Below are 21,289 nucleotides of genomic sequence, written 5' to 3' on the forward strand. Positions count from 1 at the left end.
TTTAGTTAGGAAAAAACAAAAGAATTAAGCTGAAATGTTAGCTGCAACTTCCTTGATGGGGAAAGGCATCACCCATTGAAGTACTAAGCATTATCCCACTCCCAGCACGCAGAGCTGAAGGAAAATTTGCGTTGTTCATGGATAAAAGACATTTAAAAATAATAAAGGGTTGCATAAAAAGAAAAACTATTGACAAAAGTTATATGATCGGTATTACACGATCATCCTTTGCAACATTTCGTGGATCAAACTAAATTGAAAGAGGAATTATGTAGCCCTTGCTGCCCCACAGAGAAGTCCTTTACCCAGAAATGAACTGCACAGCCTCTCTCCCCCCTTTTCTCTCATGGCCACTTGGGGAAAATCACAATCAAATCTCCAAAAACTCAAGTGTTTATGAAATTTTGTTTCATTCAGACAAAGCCTTGAAATATTTAAACAGAAACAAGGTCACTACCGCTTGAAGTAACCTACCTTGTTTTCCTTTCAGCCTCTGCACGAAGCCCCTGGTCCATTTCTTGGGTGCCATGTTGAGAGGAATGCCAGAGAGCTCACTATTGATGTAAAGTGCACACTGTAACTGTAGGAAGTCCCAGTCTTCCATGATCATTTGAGTCTTTGCTCCTGACATTCGATGCTGAGGAAACAAGAGAGTTCATTGGTCCAATTCTGTGCTCTGAAGCGGAGAACTGCGGACAGTTTTTGAACTTAAGTTTACAAATGGACTATATAGCAACAGTTCATTATGTTTAAGGGGAATTCCATTTCCCGCTCTATAACCTTCATATAGCCAGGATCAATTTGATCCAACCACTTTCCATCAATCCCACTGCACAAAGCCATATCAGTGTTTCTGCCCCATTCACTAAATCTTTTGGTGCCCCTCTCTGATTATCTTCCACTTTATTTTCCTATTTCTCGTTGGCTCTCATATTTTTCTCAAAGTGGTCTCTTGTATGTTGCCTGATCCTAACCAGTTTCTTCTCAACATCCAACGAGCACCAGATCCAACTTTGAAATATCACTCATCTCTGCCCCAACCCTTCCCCTACCACTGCAGAGGCACTAATTCATGCATTTATGATCTCAACTTTTCTAATGATGTCCTAGCTAAACTCCTCACTTCCATCCGCCATGAACTGCAACTCGTTCAGCATGTTGCTGCCTCTACCTACCCTTACCCACACAAAGCCCTAAACTTCCATCATTGTGTCAGGCTCCAATAGCTCCCTATGTTGCCTAGGCCCCAAGCTCTGGAACTCCCAGCCTAAACCTCTCTGCCTCTCTTTCCTCCTTTAAGACGTTCCTTAAAACCTACCTCTTTGACCAAGCTATTAGTCATCTGACCTATTTTCTCCTTATGTGGCTCGGTGTCAAATCTTTTGTCATAATACCCCTGTGAAGCACCTTAGGATGTTTTACTATGTTAAAGGTGCTATATCAATACAAGTTGTTTTGCATTCTCCATTCTTCAGGCCAATAGACCTGCTCATAACCCTTTGCTCTTCTAACACTGGCCTTCTCCTTGTTCCTCGCCTTCTTCACTCCACCACTGATGGCCACTCTTTCAGCCCCAGTGCTCCTACACTCTAACTCCCTCCCAAAATTCACATGCCAAACCTTCTCCCTCATGGCTTTCTTTTCAACCATCCCAGCCGTTTTTCTCTCTTGCTCAGTGTACATATTTTTCTTAACTCTATGAAGCAGTCCAAGACATATTTTTGACATTAGTAACACTACATAAATGCCAGTTGTTATATCTGTTTATTGAGAGTTTCTTTTCTCCCCATACTCTTTCTTTTTAAATTGTCTCTTCCCTCTTCTGTATATCATCCAATTCTATGTTCCAGCATCTCCCAGATATCTCTCCTCCACCTGATCCCAGTACTCTCCTCCGACACATATTCACACATCTCTTATCCTTTCTAAAACCTGTGTTACGGAGCACGCTGGGAACAGTTGTGCATTGAGTCGGAGGAGAGTACTGGGATCAGGTGGAGGAGAGATATCTGGGAGATGCTGGAACATAGAATTGGGGCTGGCCAGGACTGAAGCTCTGGGGCCAAGAGGAAGTAGGTATTAGAATTTGGAAAGGGAGAGTGACACCATGCCATAGAATTGGCTTTTGGGAGCAGCTAGTGTATCTGTTGGGCTAAGGAGTAAGAATTTCCTAGCAGGAAAGCTTAGCAAGAGTGTGGAAAGACTATAAAAGACCGACAACAACGACTTGTATTTATATAGCTCCTAACGTAGTGAAACATCCCAAGGTGCTTCACAGGAGTATTATGAGATAAACCAATTTGACACAGAGCCGCTTAAGGAGAAATTAGGGCAGGTGACCAAAAGCTTGGTTTTAAGGAGCATCTTGAAGGAGGAAAGAGGGGTAGAGAGGCGGAGAGGTTTAGACAGGGAGTTCCAGAGCTTGGGGCCTAGACAACAAGGCGGCACGGCCACCAATAATTGAACGATTATAATCAGGGATGCCCGAGAGGACATAATTAGACCAGAAAGTTTTCTATTAAAAATAAAAATTTGCGTAAAAAAAATTATTTGTTTCAAACTAAGGCAAGGTATCAAATATAATGTTAAAGTGCAGAAAGTATAATGACAATGGCCATAAGATGGTGCTGTGTTCAGAACAAGTCTGAAAATCTTTAAAAAAATACTTGCATTGATACATTTTACTGGGTAACCAATGACATTTGGGAAATACACCACCAAGGGATCTTGAACCTGCTGCAATTATTCAAAAGTTACTCCTGCACTATTTTGCTATCTGGCGACACCTTATGTGCTGCACATAAACATTAAAACTGCAGTGTGAGATTACAAGACACAGGCAATACTTGAGGGAAGGGGATAAAGCCAAAGACTCCCTTCCTGCTTTCCTTTCCACTGAGCCGATACCAACCAGAGCTCCTCTTATGTTGTGACGACTCCAAGTAAACTTTGGAAGAACAAAACCATTTACTTCAGTCTTCTCCAGGAGGCACTGCCCTGAGTCAGACTGAAATGCTGAAGGGACTTTGACTGCTGTGGCCTGGGTTCAAATCCAGCCCATGCTCAGTCGCAAACCTGTTGGTAGCACACATCAATCCGTGGAATAAAAACCACAAACTACAATCTGAAACGGATAAAGCCAGTGGCAGGGCTTTTTTGGGGAAACAGAAATATCAAGTGGCTACAGTTATAGATACTTTAATCCAATTTAGGTTAAGAACCAACACAATAAGAAATAGTTTGCATCTGGGCCTGCTTGATACAGATACCATTTATAAAACGAAATGAAGAAACCATCCATTTCAAGGCACCAAGATCCTTCACGATGACACAAAATTGCCCCCAAACATCAATTTAACACTAGCACATCTCCTGTGGTGTTACTCACATCAAGTCAGAAGATGTACAGTTTTACAGGGACTGGAGCATTATACTACTTAGCACATAATAAATTAATTCGCTGCTGGGAAAACGTGTGCGCAACTTGGCCTTCCTTTTAATGCTACATGCTCCTAAACACAGGCATCCTACGGTAAAGGAGACATTTTCTCCTCTGGTGCCAGTGAAGTTTCTCTCAAATATCAGGGAATATCTGGCTTCCTGTTTAGGTGTAATAGAGATGTGTATTCAAGTAAAAGTTGTAGATTAAGTTCAATACCTCAATTGTGATGGATGTCTTATATATTATATGTAACTGAGTAAAGACTTTAAAAAAATCAGTTACGTGAATGATGTACCAGCTTATAATATGCACAGGGCAGGCAATTCTCTTATAACAATTAAATAAAACCTAATATTCAAACAATTCAAATTACAAGGTATTTAAATTGATTCTACTTTTTGACCCATTTGTCCTAATCCCTGCCACTGACAGGAAAGACTCCACTTTGCAAAAACTGATCTGCAGAATAGCTGCTGGATAGCAAGGAGTGGGAACCCTGTCTCTCGCTTACCAAGGGCACTGAGGAAAGAGATGATGGTTAATATCTGTATTAAATGTTACACATTTCAGGCTACAGTGAGAACATTTAAGACTAATCCTAAACACAAAATCTAAGGTAGATGAGGAACAAAAATGCTCCATGAACAAAGACAAACTCACACCTGTTTAGGATCTTTGCCAATGTTTCACGTTGCAGAAAAGCAAATACCCTGTACGAACATATCAATTAGTTATTTTAAGATCTGTACTATTTATTGTATTTAATTGTTATTAGATTGTAGCACTGATCAGTCCACTTCAGTTCTACATATTCTACAGATCAGCCATAACCTTATTGAATGGCAGACTAGGCTTGAGGGGCCAAATAGCCAACTCCTGCTCCTATTTCTTATGTTAAACAGTGCATGTTCATCATGAAATAGTGCATTATAATGCTGTATAAAATGTAAATTCTAGAAACATGGCCTGACCTTTTTAATGACATCATTTAGGAAGATAATTTCGGTCAGCTTCATGGTCAGGTCGTCTTCGTTCGTCCCTGATTTCAGGTCACTGACCACTGAAGGCCGGATGCAAAGTGGAGGAACCAGTAACCGAGTAAGGACGAGGTCGGCAGGCTTCCCTGCCTCCAGGTTCATAAGAAGCAGTGGGACATCTTCCGAGGGAATTCTTTTAAACAAGTTCAACACCACAAGGGGATTGAGATTCTCCTGAAAGAAGAAGGCGGCGAGTTGTAGAACACTGCATATAAAATAAGCTTTGATGAGATTGCGGTGATATATAATCAATGCTGCTTTCAGAAATTATTCACCCAGCAAACAAATGTTCCTGGCTTTTAAGTGATGTACTGCAATGAATTACAGATTAAAGTATATATCCAAGACAGGTATGCCCCATATATTGTGCACACCTTTCACAAGGATAATTAAAGATTAACTTCGTGAAAACTTGTGAAATGAATACCAAACTAAATTGAAATCATCAAAATTCTAATAGAGATTTATTAAAATTAGAACGTTACAGTTAATTTTATTACAGAATTTATATTCCTCTCCCTAATGAGCCACTACATTGATTTCAGGGCAGTTTCACAAACACTTCTCACGTTACCTGATGAAACAATCGTACCCATCCATAGAATTAATAAATAAAACGATGCAAAAAAATTAATACAAGTGTGGAATTTGTCTTCAAGAATTTGAACACAATACTAACTTGAGCTCTTCCAAGCAAAGCCTCCACCTCTTTGTTATGTTCTATGGCTATATCGAAAGACTGCAGAAAATCTGATACCACAGGATCCATCACTTTCTTATTTGTCTTGTACTTTTCATGAATAATTTTCAATAAGCCACATTTTTTCACAGGACCTATTGAAAACAAAGCACCAACACTTTTAACTTGATAAAACAGGCAACGACACAATCACAAAAAGCTGATCATCCATTTTGAGATGAGGGCGTGACAAATTTTAAGAACTTAGATTTATATAGCGCTTCATCACGTTTCAGAAGTGCCCCAAAACGCTCCACATTGAATGAATTGCATTGCGCACTTACGATATGGAGTTTTCACACAGCAAGATCCAACAATGAGCAATGTGATGAATGAGCAGTTAATCTGATTTTTGGTGGTGTTGGGGAGGGAGGAATGTTGAACAGGACAACCTGCTATTTGATCATACTCGATCAGCTTCGCTGGGCAGGCCACATAGTTCGCATGGCAGGCACGAGGCTCCCTCAGCAATTGCTCCTTCACGGCAAACGAGCCAAAGGTGGGCAGCGGAAACGTTACAAGGACACCCTCAAAGCCTCCCTGGTAAAGTGCGACATCACCACTGACACCTGGGAGTCCCTGGCCAAAGACCACCCTAGGTGGAGAAAGTGCATCCGGGAGTGGAAGCAAGTCTTCCTCGATTGATGATGTTATTTGAATAGACATGGAAATTATTCTTTGAACAGACATTGAAATTTAAACCTCTAAATGACAAATTTTAAGAACTTAGATTTATATAGTGCTTCATCAAGTTTATGAAGTGCCCCAAAACGCTCCACATTGAATGAATTGCATTGCGCACTTACGATATGGAGTTTTCACACAGCAAGATCCAACAATGAGCGATGTGATGAATGAACAGTTAATCTAGTTTTGGTGGTGTTGGGGAGGGAGGAATGTTGAACAGGACAACCTGTTATTTGATCATACTCGATTTACTAGAATGGGTAAAGGGGGCCTTGGTTTATGACTCACCCAAAGGACGGCACGTTTGGCAATGCTGCACTCCCTCAGCACTGGAGTGTTAACCTAGATTATGTGCAGAAGTCTTGACATGGAACTTGAACTCATGGCCTTCTGGCTCAGGGGCAAAAGTGGTACCAACTTAGCCAAGCTGATGCTTCATAAAGTCAGTGATAATAAAATAGATTATTTTTCATATGCAGAACATGTTAGAGACAGAATGTTTATTTTCAAGCAGAGGCGCTGTTAACAAAATAACATCTCTTAGACTTTACTGACCTGCATTCATCACTTGCCTTAACTTGAAGTTGTTTTAAAAAGTGCAGCCTTCCTGCAAAGTTTTGGCAATGGTTGAAAGGTTTCCTATAGGATGCTCCTCACAAGTATAACTTTCTTAAAAGATTACCAGTCGAGTTAGGACTCTTCTGTACCCTGATCTTTGCTAATACTTCCACTTGTTTTCAGGCACTCATTACTGCATTTTGATATTGTTACTGCAGTCATCCACTCCTCCTGACGAACTTTCCAATCTCCATCGACCCAATAGTTTTGGTATCAAAATCAGAATTAATGTGATAGCAATCTCTAGTCTGACCGCTCTTAGTTATTGTTGGTGCAAGATATTCTTTTGTTGGTCGGCGTATCCCCAGAACAGGGCACAAAACTGAACAGCTGCAGGCATTGGAGCATTCAGTGCAAACTTGTGTGTTCAAATCGCAAACAAATATCTAGTCAGAGTATGGGATACATAGAAACAGAATATAGGTGCAGGAGTCAACCATTTGGCCCTTCGAGCTTGCACCATCATTCAATAAGATCATGGCTGATCATTCACCTCAGTACGCCTTTCCTGCTTTCTCTCCATAGCCCTTGATCCCTTTAGCCGTAAGGGCCACATCTAACTCCCTCTTAAATATATCCAATGAACTGGCATCAACAACTCTCTGCGGTAGGGAATTCCACAGGTTAACAACTCTGAGTGAAGAAGTTTCTCCTCATCTCAGTCCTAAATGGCGTACCCCTTATCCTTAGACTGTGTCCCCTGGTTCTGGACTTCCCCAACATTGGAAACATTCTTCCTGCATCTCACCTGTCCAGTCCCGTCAGAATTTTATGTTTCTATGAGATCCCCTCTCATTCTTCTAAATTCCAGTGAATACAGGCCCAGTCGATCCAGTCGCTCCTCATATGTCAGTCCTGCCACCCTGGGAATCAGTCTGGTGAACCTTCGCTGCACTCCCTCAATAGCAAGAACATCCTTCCTCAGATTAGAAGAACAAAACTGAACACAATATTCCAGGTGAGGTCTCAGCAATACATGCATTGCGGCTTCCCCTTACATATGGACTATCTAATCAATGCAGAATTATGGAAAGGTTTGTGCTGTGGAATCTTCCGTTAAGAACTTAACTCACTAATTTATTAGAGAATTGTGTATTTAATTCTATCAGCCTGTGTTGAGTTCCAACACAGTTCACTAGTAAATAATGTGGAGCAAGCTGCAGGGATTTTGCAGGCTTTTCAATGAAGGAGTGCGCGGCGGCCAAATAATTACAGGGAACACTGATGTGGAGTGTATCTCGCTGCACCACCACCCCGCTATATCCCACATTTCACAGCGGTGACAAAAGGTCATTCAATCACTTCTGACCTTTTGGCATACAGAAGAATTAGGAGCAGTTGCAGGCCATTCGGCTCCTCGAGCCTGCTCCGCCATTTAATGAGATCATAGCTGATCTTTGACCTCAACTCCACTTTACTGCACGATCCCCATATCCCTTGAGATCCAAAAATCTATCGACCTCTGTCTTGAATATACTCAACGACTGAGCCGCCACAGCCCTCTGGGGCAGAGAATTTCAAAGATTCACCACCCTCTGAGTGAAGAAATTTCTCCTCACCTCAGTCCTAAATGGCCGATCCCTTATTCTGAGACTGTGACCCCTGGTTCTAGACTCCCCAGCCAGAGGCAACACTCTCCCTGCATAGCCCTGAAACAGAATACAGAAACACTCATTTGCGTGTACCACTTCTGAGTGGGATACAGCATCTTGGAAGTTATATATTTTTCTTGTATATTTTTCCATAATGAATTGAATAGCAGCAGTATTTACATAATGGGCTCCTACCATTGAAGGATCCGCAGTATAGACAGAAGGTCTTTTTCCTACATTTGTCAGAGACTTTCTTTTTTAGGCCTCGTTTCTGAAGATAGGTTAAGCCAGGCCTCTTTAACGTATCGAGAAACAACTTCCTTTCTTCTTGAGACAGCATGATATGGGAACATATCTTACAGATCATCTGGAGAAAGAAAACACAGCAAGGCCAGAAAATGTTAGAATCATTAGCAATGATTGTGTACAGTCATTCTGCACAGCTGCCTGCACGTTAAGCAAGGATACAGTGAAATCTGTATAAACACTCTCAAAAACACTTAGAGACTCCCAAATAACTTACAAGGTTAAATGTACACGAGGCGCTCTGAGATCATGGACACGTGCAGATTACAAACTACCCAATGGCCTTCAATGCACCAAACCCGTTCACAACTTAAAACTCGGGGCACACAGGTTAGTGAGAGGTGGCAGCAGGCTTTGTGAAAGCAACGGCTATCTGGAATGGGGAGCTCTTTACCAGCATCCACAGCAGTAGAGAATCGCTCTATCTCCAGGACTGAATGCTAGCACAACTATCTCAGAGATAGAGCGGTTTCTCTGCCACTATGGTTGCTGGGTAAGGAACTCCCCATTTGACAAAAGCCGTTTCTCTCACAAAACCTGCTGCCCCTCACCAGCCTCCCAAATCAAGGAAAGCGCGTGCGAACAGTGAGTGGGGTCATCCTTCCCTGACCCGCTGCCGCGTCCATACACTCTTTCAGTGGCTGCTGGCAGCTCCTCTCACCCCTGACCTTGCCTTCTTTCCCTCAGCCTCTGATGGTGGAGCCGCCTCTTTGAGAAGCTTTGCCTTTGGGGAGCGAAGGTGGATGGCTGTCTCGGGTCTCTCTGCTGCTCTACAGGAGGTATGAACAGGCTTGCGAGGTCCAGCCAAGTCTCCCAGCAGAATCATTGCCGCGAACCTGCAGTTTCACTCCCACACATAAGGTGACTTGTTGTGTTTTCCTTTCCAAATGTTCTCAATCCATTCAAAGACTTCCCTTTGCGAGCATCAATGTAGCGGCACAACCGATCACATTTTCCCCCTTTTTGTTGTCCTGTGACTCCCCTAATGCTGCTAAATAGAACTGAGAAACACAGTTCATTACTGAAGTTACCCTCTTGCTCCAAGTGAGAGCGGTTACAGGAATTCAGAGTGGGAGTCTCTAAGTGAACAGTGATGAACGCTGGTGTGTGAGGGGGAATCTTAGCAATGTCGCAGCTGATTAGGTGCTAATCATAATCTCAGCTGGTTCTTCAAGATTGCCGAGCAAGTTTTTATACGGTACTTTGAATGGCCATTTTGATAACACCCACAATTGAGGCATATAGTTTTACTTTTGCGCAAATACAGATATGCCCATGAATGCAAATAGTAAATACTTTGAAAATCTCTGTCCACTTTTTTTCCCCCCACGCAGTGACAGCATCAAACACGCCAAAGCTGGTTCCTATCACTGCATCACAGGGGGCCCGATCCACAAAGTCTCAACCTATAGCTCACAGAACTCCCTACTGCACTATTGCATTTCCACTTTCCAAACTCTTTCCTGGGAGCTAGATTTTAAACCCTGATAAATGGGGGGGAGGGGGTGAAAGAGAGGAGAAGGGGGGGGGAATTCTAATGCAGACATGTGGAAACTAGTGTCAGAACGTCAAACACAGAACTGTTAATCCTTCACAGATAAGCACAAGTGACCTTTGTTTAGGCAGGATTTGAGTCAAATACTACACCCCAAAGTACATTCTGACATACGATGCTACTTAGGCCCCTGTTGTAAATGTGTGTAACTATCTAGCCAATTTAGTAAGGTAGTTTATACAACAAAAGTACCTGTCATGTGTATGAGGATTTTTGTTTCTAAGTTTGTATCTTGTTTATCATTATTAACTTTGTCAATGCTCTCCATCCTGGGCTCCCAACTGCCATCCTCCAAAAACTCTTAATTGTCAAAAAGTCTTCCATACATATTCTGTCCACAGTAAGCCGTGCTTGTCCAGTACCTCCATCCCCCAATGGGTCAAATTTAAAATCCTTATTCTCTTCTCCAAATTCCTCCATGGCCTCATCCTACCCTACCTCTGCAACCTTTTCCAGCTTTACTTCCTCTGCTGTACCCACCAGCCAGCCGCGCATCCCCTCCATCTTTGGAGCCTTTGGTTGCCTAAGCCCTACTTCGCTGTAACTTTCTCTCTCTCTCGCTCTCTCTCAATCCCTGGCTCTCCCCCTCCCTTCCCAACTTAAAAGGGCGTTCTTAAAATCCATCTCTCAACTAAGCTTTTAGCCAACTTTGCTAACCTTCCAGTGAGGACTCAGCACCAACGTTCCCCCTAAGCTGTGCGGACGTGTATCGATTAGGAGGTCCCGCGGAGGCTGCTCACCAGTTGGAAAGGATAGCGCGCAGCAAATTTAAAGGGACCCGCGCACAAAAAAAAATGAGAAGGAACTTTGCTCAGCACCGGCTCCTTTTTCTCCTCCATGAAGTGCCCGAGCTGTTTTTGCTACATTAACGATAATTGCTCCTATTATTAGTGTTCAAGATTTGTATTTATTGTTTATAAATTTCTCTGGAGCAGTTTAAAAAAATTCCACTGTAATCACACCAAAATCTGACATGGATCAGCCATATGCAACACAATAATCCTAACCCTGTTATTTTGCTTTTTTTCCAATGAGTTCTAATGTGTTCTAGCTGATCATTACCACTATGACTTTTTAAACTCAAAGCCCTCCCACACAAGAACACTAATAGACTTCTCAAAATAGTGAGTTACAGAGTATAGTCAGAAAGCTGCTCGAGTTGGTTGGTTGGTTGAATTCCTTGGCTGCAAGATCTCACATCCAGGGATTGGATGTTCTACTGATGAGACCCCAGAGCTAACCCGTTAACATCTGGGCCCACACAAAATCTTAGCGTGAAGTCCAGTAAGTTAATTGTATTGCAGCACCAGATTTCTGTAAGTGAAGCCATTTCCCTTCCAAGGAATTCCTAAAGATAGGAATCAAATATGGTAAAGAAAGATTTACGCCTTTCATGGCCTCAGGACATCCCAAAGCGCTTTACAGCCAATGAAGTACTTTTGAAGCGCATCACTGTTGTAACACACAGTTACATTGCTAGTCAATTTAAAAGCCTGTACACGAGCAAGAGGGACAAAACTCTGGAGATGTTTTTCAAGACCCGTTGAATATAACCTTCTGGGGGCTTAAAAACCCAACAGTAAAATTGCCACATTTAAGGCAATCACCTGCAATCCTGGAAACATAACTTGCTTATGCACAAAAATTAAATCTTCCATCTATTATAACCATTAATACATTATATATTTATCTCTCTCTCTACCTATACTGAATCAAGAACACTCAATGAACCAATTTGAATCCCTTGGCTGCAAGATCTCTCATCCAGGGATTGACCAATAAGGTCATATAATATACATTGTTTGCAGAATCAGTACGTTCACGACAGCTGTATGTTATTTCTCCTTACCTGTAAGATTCCAATAATCGCTTTAAAATAACCAACATGGAAACACGGCAGCTCCAAGTCAATGTACCCATAGTGTCCAATGCAGTCAGCCAGATTCTTTCCACATGTTTCACACGGACGATCCTTCTCACTGGTTCCCTATTGAGGTACAAGAGTTAAGATCAATTAATTTTCAGAACAAATTACTGAAGCTGCTCATCTACTGAACAAGCAAAGTTACAAGACATGCTTCTGGATCACTTTAATAGGAAAACTTGCTAAAGCACATTTCAATATAATTTTTTCCTCGGCACACAGTACACTCCTTATTGTTTGGTGCTTTGACAATAGAGGGAAGTGGTACTCGATGGTATAAGATGCACTCTCAAACGTTATAGTGCATCCATATAACTTCAGAAAGGACAACTACCAACTATAATAAAAACTGGAAGTGCTGCAAATACTCAGTGGGTCAGGCAGCATCTGTGGGGAAACAGAGTTAACGTTTCAGGTTGGTGACCCTTCGTCATGGACCTGAAACCTTAACTCTGTTTCTCTCTCCACAGATGCTGCCTGTTTCCAGCATTTTCTCTTTTTATTTCTGATTCTAGCGTCCGCAGTATTTTGCTTTTGTACTGCAACCTCATCATCATCAGCAGTCCCTCAGATTCGAGGAAGACTTGCTTCCACTCTAAAGATGAGTTCTTAGGTGGCTGGACAGTCCAATACGAGAACCACAGTCCCTGCCACAGGTGGGACAGATAGTCGTTGAGGGAAGGGGTGGGTGGGACTGGTTTGCCGCACGCTCCTTCCGCTACCTGAGCTTGGTTTCTGCACGCTCTCGGCGTTGAGACTCGAGGTGCTCAGCGCCCTCCCGGATGCACTTCCTCCACTTAGGGCGATCTTTGGCCAGGGACTCCCAGGTGTCGGTGGGGATGTTGCACTTTATCAGGGAGGCTTTGAGGGTGTCCTTGTAACGTTTCCTCTGCCCACCTTTGGCTCGTTTGCCGTGAAGGAGTTCAGAGTAGAGCGCTTGCTTTGGGAGTCTCGTGTCGGGCATGCGAACAATGTGGCCTGCCCAGCGGAGCTGATCAAGTGTGGTCAGTGCTTCGATGCTGGGGATATTGGCCTGGTCGAGAACACTAACGTTGGTGCGTCTGTCCTCCCAGGGGATTTGCAGGATCTTGCGGAGACATCGTTGGTGGTATTTCTCCAGCGACTTGAGGTGTCTACTGTACATGGTCCATGCAAACTATAATTGTGTTAATTAGCAATATTACTTCAAATTTTCCTTTGAAGATCAAGCATAGCCCCTGCAACCCCTAAGGATGTGCAGTTAGCTTATCCTAGTTGGGTAAAAGCTGTGACTTACCGCTATATTAGCACGAACAGATTCTGAGCTTACCATGCGATGGTCCAGCACACCATGTGACAAAGGAGTGTGACTATTGTCCTGGCTGTACAGGTTCTTGCTGACCACCTGGATATGCGCCTGCTGCCGCATCTGCTCTGCAGACTTCATCCCAAAACAGATGTGGCTTCTGCACGAGGAAGCAAACCAAAGATCATTATGGTCATGTGTATTCCACTTCACAGATCAGTCCGAATGAAAAGCCGATAAAGGTTGAAAAATAGCCATTTTAAATGTACTATCCATCAATTACATCCTGAAGACAAATATTGGTTGAATTCTCTACAAACAACACTGTTGTCAATAGATCATATACAACCCCCAGAACTGCACTCGACACGCCAAGTATGTTCTTCATCAGAGACACATTTGTTGATCTTCGTCATTGTACTGTTTCAAATCGCCATATATTGCATGTCAAAAATTGATAACATTTATTGAAACACAAATACTGCGATTCTACAGGCGGAATACATTTTTATATATTGGAAGGAGTAATATATTGTAATCATAAGAATCGTGTGCAGCATTTTATAAAATACTTCTGTATTCACATTTCATTTTCTGCACAGCGCTCTAGGTTTGGTCCTTGGCATATAAAGTTCAAGAGCTCAGTCAAAGCAGAATCAACAAGAACAGTTCAACATAAATACAAGAAAATATTTCAGACTGAGCTACAGAGGTTCATTACAGCAGGGACTGTCACTGTCAACCCAATCAAAAGATGAAAGGAAAGATGTGCATTTATATAGCGCCTTTCACGACCACCAGACGTCTCAAAGCACTTTACAGCCAATGAAGTACTTTTAGAGTGTAGTCATTGTTGGAATGTGGGAAACTTGGTAGCTAATTTGCGCACAGCAAACTCCCACAAACAGAAATTTGATAATGACCAGATAATCTGTTTTTGTTATGTTGATCGAGGGATAAATATTGGCCAGAACACCTGAGAGAACTCCCCTGCTCTTCTTCGAAATAGTACCATGGGATCTTTTACGCCAACCTGAGGGGGCAGACGGGGCCTCATTTTAACGACTCATCCGAAAGACAGCACCTCTGACAGTGCAGCATTCCCTCAGCACTGCACTGGAGTGTCAGCCTAAATTCATGTGTAAAAGATATTAAAAGGCTTCACAGAAATTGGCAAAATATTCCTCAAAAAGCAACTTTCCAACTGAGAAGCCAGCTTTCAATACATTTCTTAAGTTATTGTAATTTGATATTTTTATTTTCTCAATCACCGAAAGCAGCTATAAACATGTGCACTGAAAGGTAAAAACATACGCAAACTAAAAGGACTGTCAGGGTACATCTCCACTCTGGTCTAGCATCATGCAAAGTGAGTTCAGAAACAGAGCTTGAATCTGGTGTCAGGACAAAACTTGCAGTAGTTTTGAGAAGCAGTTGGTTGGATTACAGTAGTTTCTCTGCAGAGCTGGGAGATGCCAAACACAGGTAACTACACCACCACCATTGGCAGGAGGATTGTCATTACATGATAACAAGTTGACATAAGCATTTTTTATTACAACTGCCTGTACTGCAATCAGCGACCTGGCTTCGTAGCCCTCGCCCTCCTGCAGCAGCATGCGCTGCTCCCTGCAGTGGCCCCGGCCTGCTGATGGTCTTGCAGGCCACGCTGATTTTCAGGCCGGGCCGGAGGGGCGAAGGAGCGGCAAGAGTCTGTAGAGGGAAGTGACCGGGGCCCAAGAGAGGCGTGAATCTGGGGCCCAGAAGAGGAGAGGGCCCAGGGGCAGCACGGGCCAGCCCACACTGCGATAGGTGTGCGCGAGCTTGGTCTGTGCAGCAGAGCTGGTCTCCAGTTAGTCTTGGGTAATCCTTGCCCTTGTGCTTGCTGACGTACACTGGCTCCCAGTTAAGCAACGCCTCGATTTCAAAATTCACATCCTTGTTTTCAAATCTTTCCATTGCCTCGTCCCTCCACATCTCTAATCTCCGCCAGACCCTCTCCACCCCCGAGATTTCTGCACTCCTCGAATTCTGCCCTCTTGAGCATCCCTGATTATAATCGTTCAACCATTGATGGCCGTGCCTTCTGTTGCCTAGACCCCAAGCTCTGGAACTCCCTCCCTAAACCTCTCTATCCTCCTTCAAGATGCTCCTTAATACATACCTCTTTGACCAAGCTTTTAGTCACATGCCCTAATTTCTCCTTATGCAGCTCGAAGCCAAATTTTTTGTCCTATAATACTACTGTGAAGCATCTTGGGACGTTTCACTACGTTAAAGGCGCTATACAAATACAAGCTGTTGTTGTTACTTGCCAGCATGAGATTTTAAAAATGGGTAAGCCCAAATGAACAGTTTAGAGACACTTTGTCTCAGAAATTCATATGAATTTTCTATCAACCCAATCTCTCCATTGTCCAATGCCCCAACTCTCAATTGTATCCTAAACTCCCTGGCAGGCAGCCTTAACCCCAAAGCCCCTAAACTCCCTGGCATCCCAGCCTTAACCCCAAAGCTTCCATTTCCTGCAGCTCCCACGCCCCAGTCCTCGATAAAACTATGATCTCAGCCCAGCTCTCCCTCCCCAAGTTCCATCCGCTACCCCTGGCCCTCACTCTCCCTCGCCCCATTCCCCCTGTTCTCAAACCCCAGCTCCCACTATTCCAGCCTCCTCACTATCCCAACCCTCCCCCTGACCCTGTCTCCACTCTCTCGGTCAGTGACCCCATGCCCCCTAATTCCACTCTCCCTGCCCCCTAACCCCACTCTCCATGCCCCCTAACCCCACTCTCCATGCCCCCTAACCCCACTCTCACTCCCCCTAAGCCCACTCTCCATGCCCCCTAACCCCATGGCCCCTAACCCCACTCTCCATGCCCCCTAACCCCACTCTCCATGCCCCCTAACCCCACTCTCCATGCCCCCTAACCCCACTCTCCATGCCCCCTAACCCCACTCTCCATGCCCCCTAACCCCACTCTCCATGCCCCTAACCCCACTCTCCATGCCCCTAACCCCATGCCCCCTAACCCCACTCTCCATGGCCCCTAACCCCACTCTCCATGCCCCCTAACCCCATGCCCCCTAACCCCATTCCCCCTAACCCCACTCTCATTCCCCCGAACCCCATTCCCCCTAACCCCACTCTCCATGCTCCCTAACCCCACTCTCACTCCCCCTAACCCCACTCTCACTCCCCCTAACCCCACTCTCACTCCCCCTAACCCCACTCTCCATGACCCCTAACCCCACTCTCACTCCCCCTAACCCCACTCTCACTCCCCCTAACCCCACTCTCCATGACCCCTAACCCCACTCTCCATGACCCCTAAACCCCATTCCCCCTAACCCCACTCTCATTCCCCCTAACCCCATTCTCCCTAACCCCACTCTCATTCCCCCGAACCCCATTCCCCCTAACCCCACTTTCACTCCCCCTAACCCCACTCTCATTCCCCCTAACCCCACTCCCCCTAACCCCACTCTCATGCCCCCTAACCCCATTCCCCCTAACCCCACTCTCATTCCCCCTAACCCCACTCTCCCTAACCCCACTCTCCCTAACCCCACTCCCCCTAACCCCACTCTCATGCCCCCTAACCCCACTCTCATTCCCCCTAACCCCATTCCCCCTAACCCCACTCTCATTCCCCCGAACCCCACTCTCCATGCCCCCTAACCCCACTCTCCATGCCCCCTAACCCCACTCTCCACGCCCCCTAACCCCACTCTCCACGCCCCCTAACCCCACTCTCCACGCCCCCGAACCCCACTCTCACTCCCCCTAACCCCATTCCCCCTAACACCACTCTCACTCCCCCTAATCCCATTCCCCCTAACCCCATTCCCCCTAACCCCACTCACTCCCCCTAATCCCATTCCCCCTAACCCCACTCTCCATGCCCCTAACCCCACTCTCAATGCCCCCTAACCCCACTCTCCATGCCCCCTAAACCCATTCCCCCTAATCCCACTCTCACTCTCCCTAACCCCATTCCCCCTAACCCCACTCTCACTCCCCCAACCCCACTCTCCATGCCCCCAAACCCCACTCTCACTCCCTCTAACCCCATTCCCCCTAACCCCACTCTCGCTCCCCCTAATCCCATTCCCCCTAACCCCACTCTCCATGCCCCTAACCCCATTCCCCCTAACCCCACTCTCCATGCCCCTAACCCCACTCTCCATGCCCCCTAACCCCACTCTCCATGCCCCCTAACTCCACTCTCCATGCCCCCTAACTCCACTCTCCATGCCCCCTAACCCCACTCTCATTCCCCCTAACTCCACTCTCCATGCCCCCTAACCCCACTCTCCATGCCCCCTAACTCCACTCTCCATGCCCCCTAACCCCACTCTCCATGCCCCCTAACTCCACTCTCCATGCCCCCTAACTCCACTCTCCATGCCCCCTAACTCCACTCTCCATGCCCCCTAACTCCACTCTCCATGCCCCCTAACCCCACTCTCCATGCCCCCTAACCCCACTCTCCATGCCCCCTAACCCCACTCTCCATGCCCCCTAACTCCACTCTCCATGCCCCCTAACTCCACTCTCCATGCCCCCTAACCCCACTCTCCATGCCCCCTAACCCCACTCTCCATGCCCCCTAACTCCACTCTCCATGCCCCCTAACCCCACTCTCCATGCCCCCTAACCCCACTCTCCATGCCCCCTAACCCCACTCTCCATGCCCCCTAACTCCACTCTCCATGCCCCCTAACCCCACTCTCCATGCCCCCATGTTGTCCCCTGACACCCCCCCCCCTCCTCCATGTGCCTCACTATTGCCGGCCTGATCTCCGCTGAACCCCCTAACCCCCCAAAACACGCCCCTACTCACATTTTCTTGGCCACATCCGTCTCCCTGAACTGCTCCTTCACCATGGCGATGCTGACGGCGGCTCCCCCGCTCCCGGCCCAACCGGCCCCGCTCGAGCCCCGGCTCCCACTGCAGCCCGCACCTGCGCACCGCCGCCTCCCTCCCGCGCCTGCGCACCACCGCCGCCACTCTCCCGCGCCTGCGCACCACCGCCGCCACTCTCCCGCGCCTGCGCACCACCGCCGCCACTCTCCCGCTACAGCACCACCCGCAGGCACCAGGCCTGTAGCACAGGAGCCCCAAACATGCCTGTGAAATTGGTGACGAGCTGGAATGTACTGCCTGAATGGCTGGTGGAAGCACATTCAGTGGCAACTTTCCAAAGGGAATGAGATAACTACAGACAAGGCTGAATTCTCTGCTATGTAAAGCACTGAACAGGTGTAAGTCGTTTTGGGGAATTTAGAACTATCCCCACATCCCTTGATTCTTCATACAGAAAATGGTCACAGTTGGAATTAAAGTTGGCAGGGGCTCAGTTATAAAAGCCCACGAGAAACACCGACACCATCACCACAACAACAGCAGCAAATCAAGAATGCGGCGCACCACCACCATGTAGGGGTGGGGATTAAATGTCTTCCCAGTGTTGTCCACATCCTGAGAATATATATATATATATATAAAGATAAAAGGCTGTTTGTCCAGGAGTTGGAAAGTGAGGGAATCAATGGTGGATGTCAGGTGTATTCTGTGATCCTCAAAGAGAGCTGGGAATGGGAGCAGGGCTGAGGCTGGGAGACCAAGGGTGACAAAAGCATCAAAGGGAGAAACAAGGTTGCTGCCGAGCAGGTTGTGTTGTGAGCAATGGAGGGCCGCAGAAGAGGATGTCCTCCCAGCTCCTCCTGGCCCACAAGGAGCCATTTCAAAATGAAAGGAACGTACCTTTCTGTGCCTTTTCTGGCCCCGCTTTGGTCTGGTGGGGAAGCCAAGAGAGCTTCTCCCAGCAGGCCTGGGTCAACATAAGAACATAAGAAATAGGAGCAGGAGTAGGCCACCTGGCCCCTCGAGCCTGCTCTGCCATTTAATGAGATCATGGGTGATCTGATCATGGATTCAGAATAAATCCACAGGATTATATCGCAAGCTCAAACTGTTGTGATCTTGGAATCTTTATTCCGACTCTAGAGGAGGCAGCATGGTAATCACCTTTTATACCTGCTTGCCCCAGGGTGCACAGGTGACCCTTAGGTCTCCCACAGATGTGCCCCCTAGTGGCAAGTCTTACATTTTGGTGAGGTTTACATACATACATAACAGCTCCATTGTAGATGCTGCCACCTGCACCCGATCTGCATATTTAAACCAGGATCTCGCTGGTTTCAGGGAGGGTGACCTTGATGTCCGCCATTTAAAATTGTAATCGGTGTTATTGGGGCGGAAGGCCAGCGGGTAAGTCTCCCATTCTATTAACTGCCCCCTAGTCCAGTTTCTATCAGGTGGGGTAGTTAAAATTCTCACCCTTTGGGTGTCATGCTGGAAATATAAACTGTTGAGGGGCTTATCCTTCTCAGTCTTTTGTGTTGCTGGACAATGTGAACACCGCATGCATGCCTTGGCATGGCCCTGTGATTTGCCAATGGTTGCAGCACTTACAGTTGCACCAAAGCTGCTGGCCTTTCGATAAACACCAGGGAGAGAGTCACGAGGCCAAAACCCACACACTGTGCAACCGTGAAGCTCCAATACCTTAGCAATGTTCTCTCAATCCCAAAATTTATCACTTTTTTTAAACCATTACTTGGAGGAGCAGTGTTACAAGTCTACCTGGAAAAAAAATTGTATCAGATTAACATATTGCAGCATTAGACCAGGGCTGATCTAACACCAATTGACAAGAGAGCAAGGGGATCGATTTTTGTCTTTACTGCCTGAACCAGTGGAGTGCTAGCTCTTTATATACCCTGTCTGACTTTCATTCGGGTTGTACGATCCACCTCACCAGATCACTAAATGAACACTGCTTCCTTCCCCCTGTTGTACGTTGATAAGCCCAGGGGCTCCGAGTGAGGAAGCATTTGTGCAGAATCATTCTGGACCTGATACAGCTGTCCCGGGATCGAGGCGGTAGATGAAACACGGCATGAAGATCACATAAAGTCAACCATTATGATCTGGGCTTCCTTATTCTCACGAAGCCAATTTTCTGAAATTATTTCCAGAAAGACTTACATTTATATAGCGTCTTTCACTACCACCAGACGTCTCAAAGTGCTTTACAGCCAATGAAGTACCTTTGGAGTGTAGTCACTGTTGTAATGTGGGAAACGCGGCAGCCAATCTGTGCACAGTAAGCTCCCACAAACAGCAACGTGATAACAAAAACGGATTATCTGGTCATTATGTTGATTGAGGAATAAATACTGGCTGGGACACCGAGGATAACTCCCCTGGTCTTCTTTGAAATAGTGCCACGGGATCTTTTACGTCCACCTGAGAGAGAGCAGACGGAGCCTCGGTTTAACGTCTCATTCAAAAAATGGCACCTCCGACAGTGCAGCACTCCCTCAGCACTGCACTGGGTGTGTCAGCCTGGATTTATGTGCTTGAGTCCCTGGAGTGGGACTTGAACCCACAACCTTCTGACCCCGAGGCGAGAATGCTGCCCACTGAGCCACGGCTGACACCTACATAAAACATTAAAAGTCACCAAATAATCCGATCTGGGGCAGCAGCGCAGCCCGTTTCAATTGTAGGTGTCACTTCAAAAAAAAGTAATGTACAATTTGTAAAAGTTGTATATTATAAATGGAACATTTGACTCTTTGTCACAACATTCTGGCATTGCTGAAAATCCGACACACACGCTCATGGATTAGTTTCACAGTATAAACGGAGGTTGTAGAAATAGACTGGTCACTCAGTATGCCTGAGAACATGAGAAAAAGCTGGAGAAGGAATGAGAAAGAAAATGATAAACGTGAGAGTCACAGAAAATGGAGAGAGAAGCAACATGTAGTTAGAGGTGAAGTGAACCATTATGGTGCCAGTGTTGACAAAGTTCTGTAAAGGGACCCACATGGTACAATCGGCAAGTATAATTATAGGAGGCTCGGTAGTGGTTACGTCACTGGACTAGTAATTCAAAAGAAAAACAGAAAATGCTGGAAATCTCAGCGGGTCAGACAGCATCTGTGGAGAGAGAATCAGAGTTAACGTTTCGGGTCGATGACCCTTCGTCAGAACCGTTGAGCATTTTCTGTTTTTATTCCAGATTCCAA

General features: G+C 45.8%; 1 protein-coding gene across 2 annotated transcripts in view; it reads right to left on the reverse strand.

Moving 5' to 3' along the window:
• polr3a (polymerase (RNA) III (DNA directed) polypeptide A) overlaps positions 1–18,161 on the reverse strand; it is a 60,425-nt gene extending 42,264 nt beyond the window's left edge. For both annotated transcript variants that reach the window (XM_070865626.1, XM_070865624.1), the window contains exons 1-7: positions 18,030–18,161; positions 13,210–13,345; positions 11,826–11,963; positions 8,311–8,482; positions 5,159–5,313; positions 4,414–4,653; positions 475–637 (exon numbers count right to left, since the gene is read on the reverse strand). In XM_070865626.1, the coding sequence (XP_070721727.1) occupies positions 475–637; positions 4,414–4,653; positions 5,159–5,313; positions 8,311–8,482; positions 11,826–11,963; positions 13,210–13,345; positions 18,030–18,073 (1,048 nt within the window). In that variant the 5' untranslated portion in view covers positions 18,074–18,161. The remainder of the gene's footprint in view (positions 1–474; positions 638–4,413; positions 4,654–5,158; positions 5,314–8,310; positions 8,483–11,825; positions 11,964–13,209; positions 13,346–18,029) is intronic.
• Between the last annotated feature and the right edge of the window lie 3,128 nt (positions 18,162–21,289).

Source organism: Pristiophorus japonicus, chromosome 22 (assembly GCF_044704955.1).
Source record: "Pristiophorus japonicus isolate sPriJap1 chromosome 22, sPriJap1.hap1, whole genome shotgun sequence".
NCBI classification, from domain to species: domain Eukaryota; kingdom Metazoa; phylum Chordata; class Chondrichthyes; family Pristiophoridae; genus Pristiophorus; species Pristiophorus japonicus.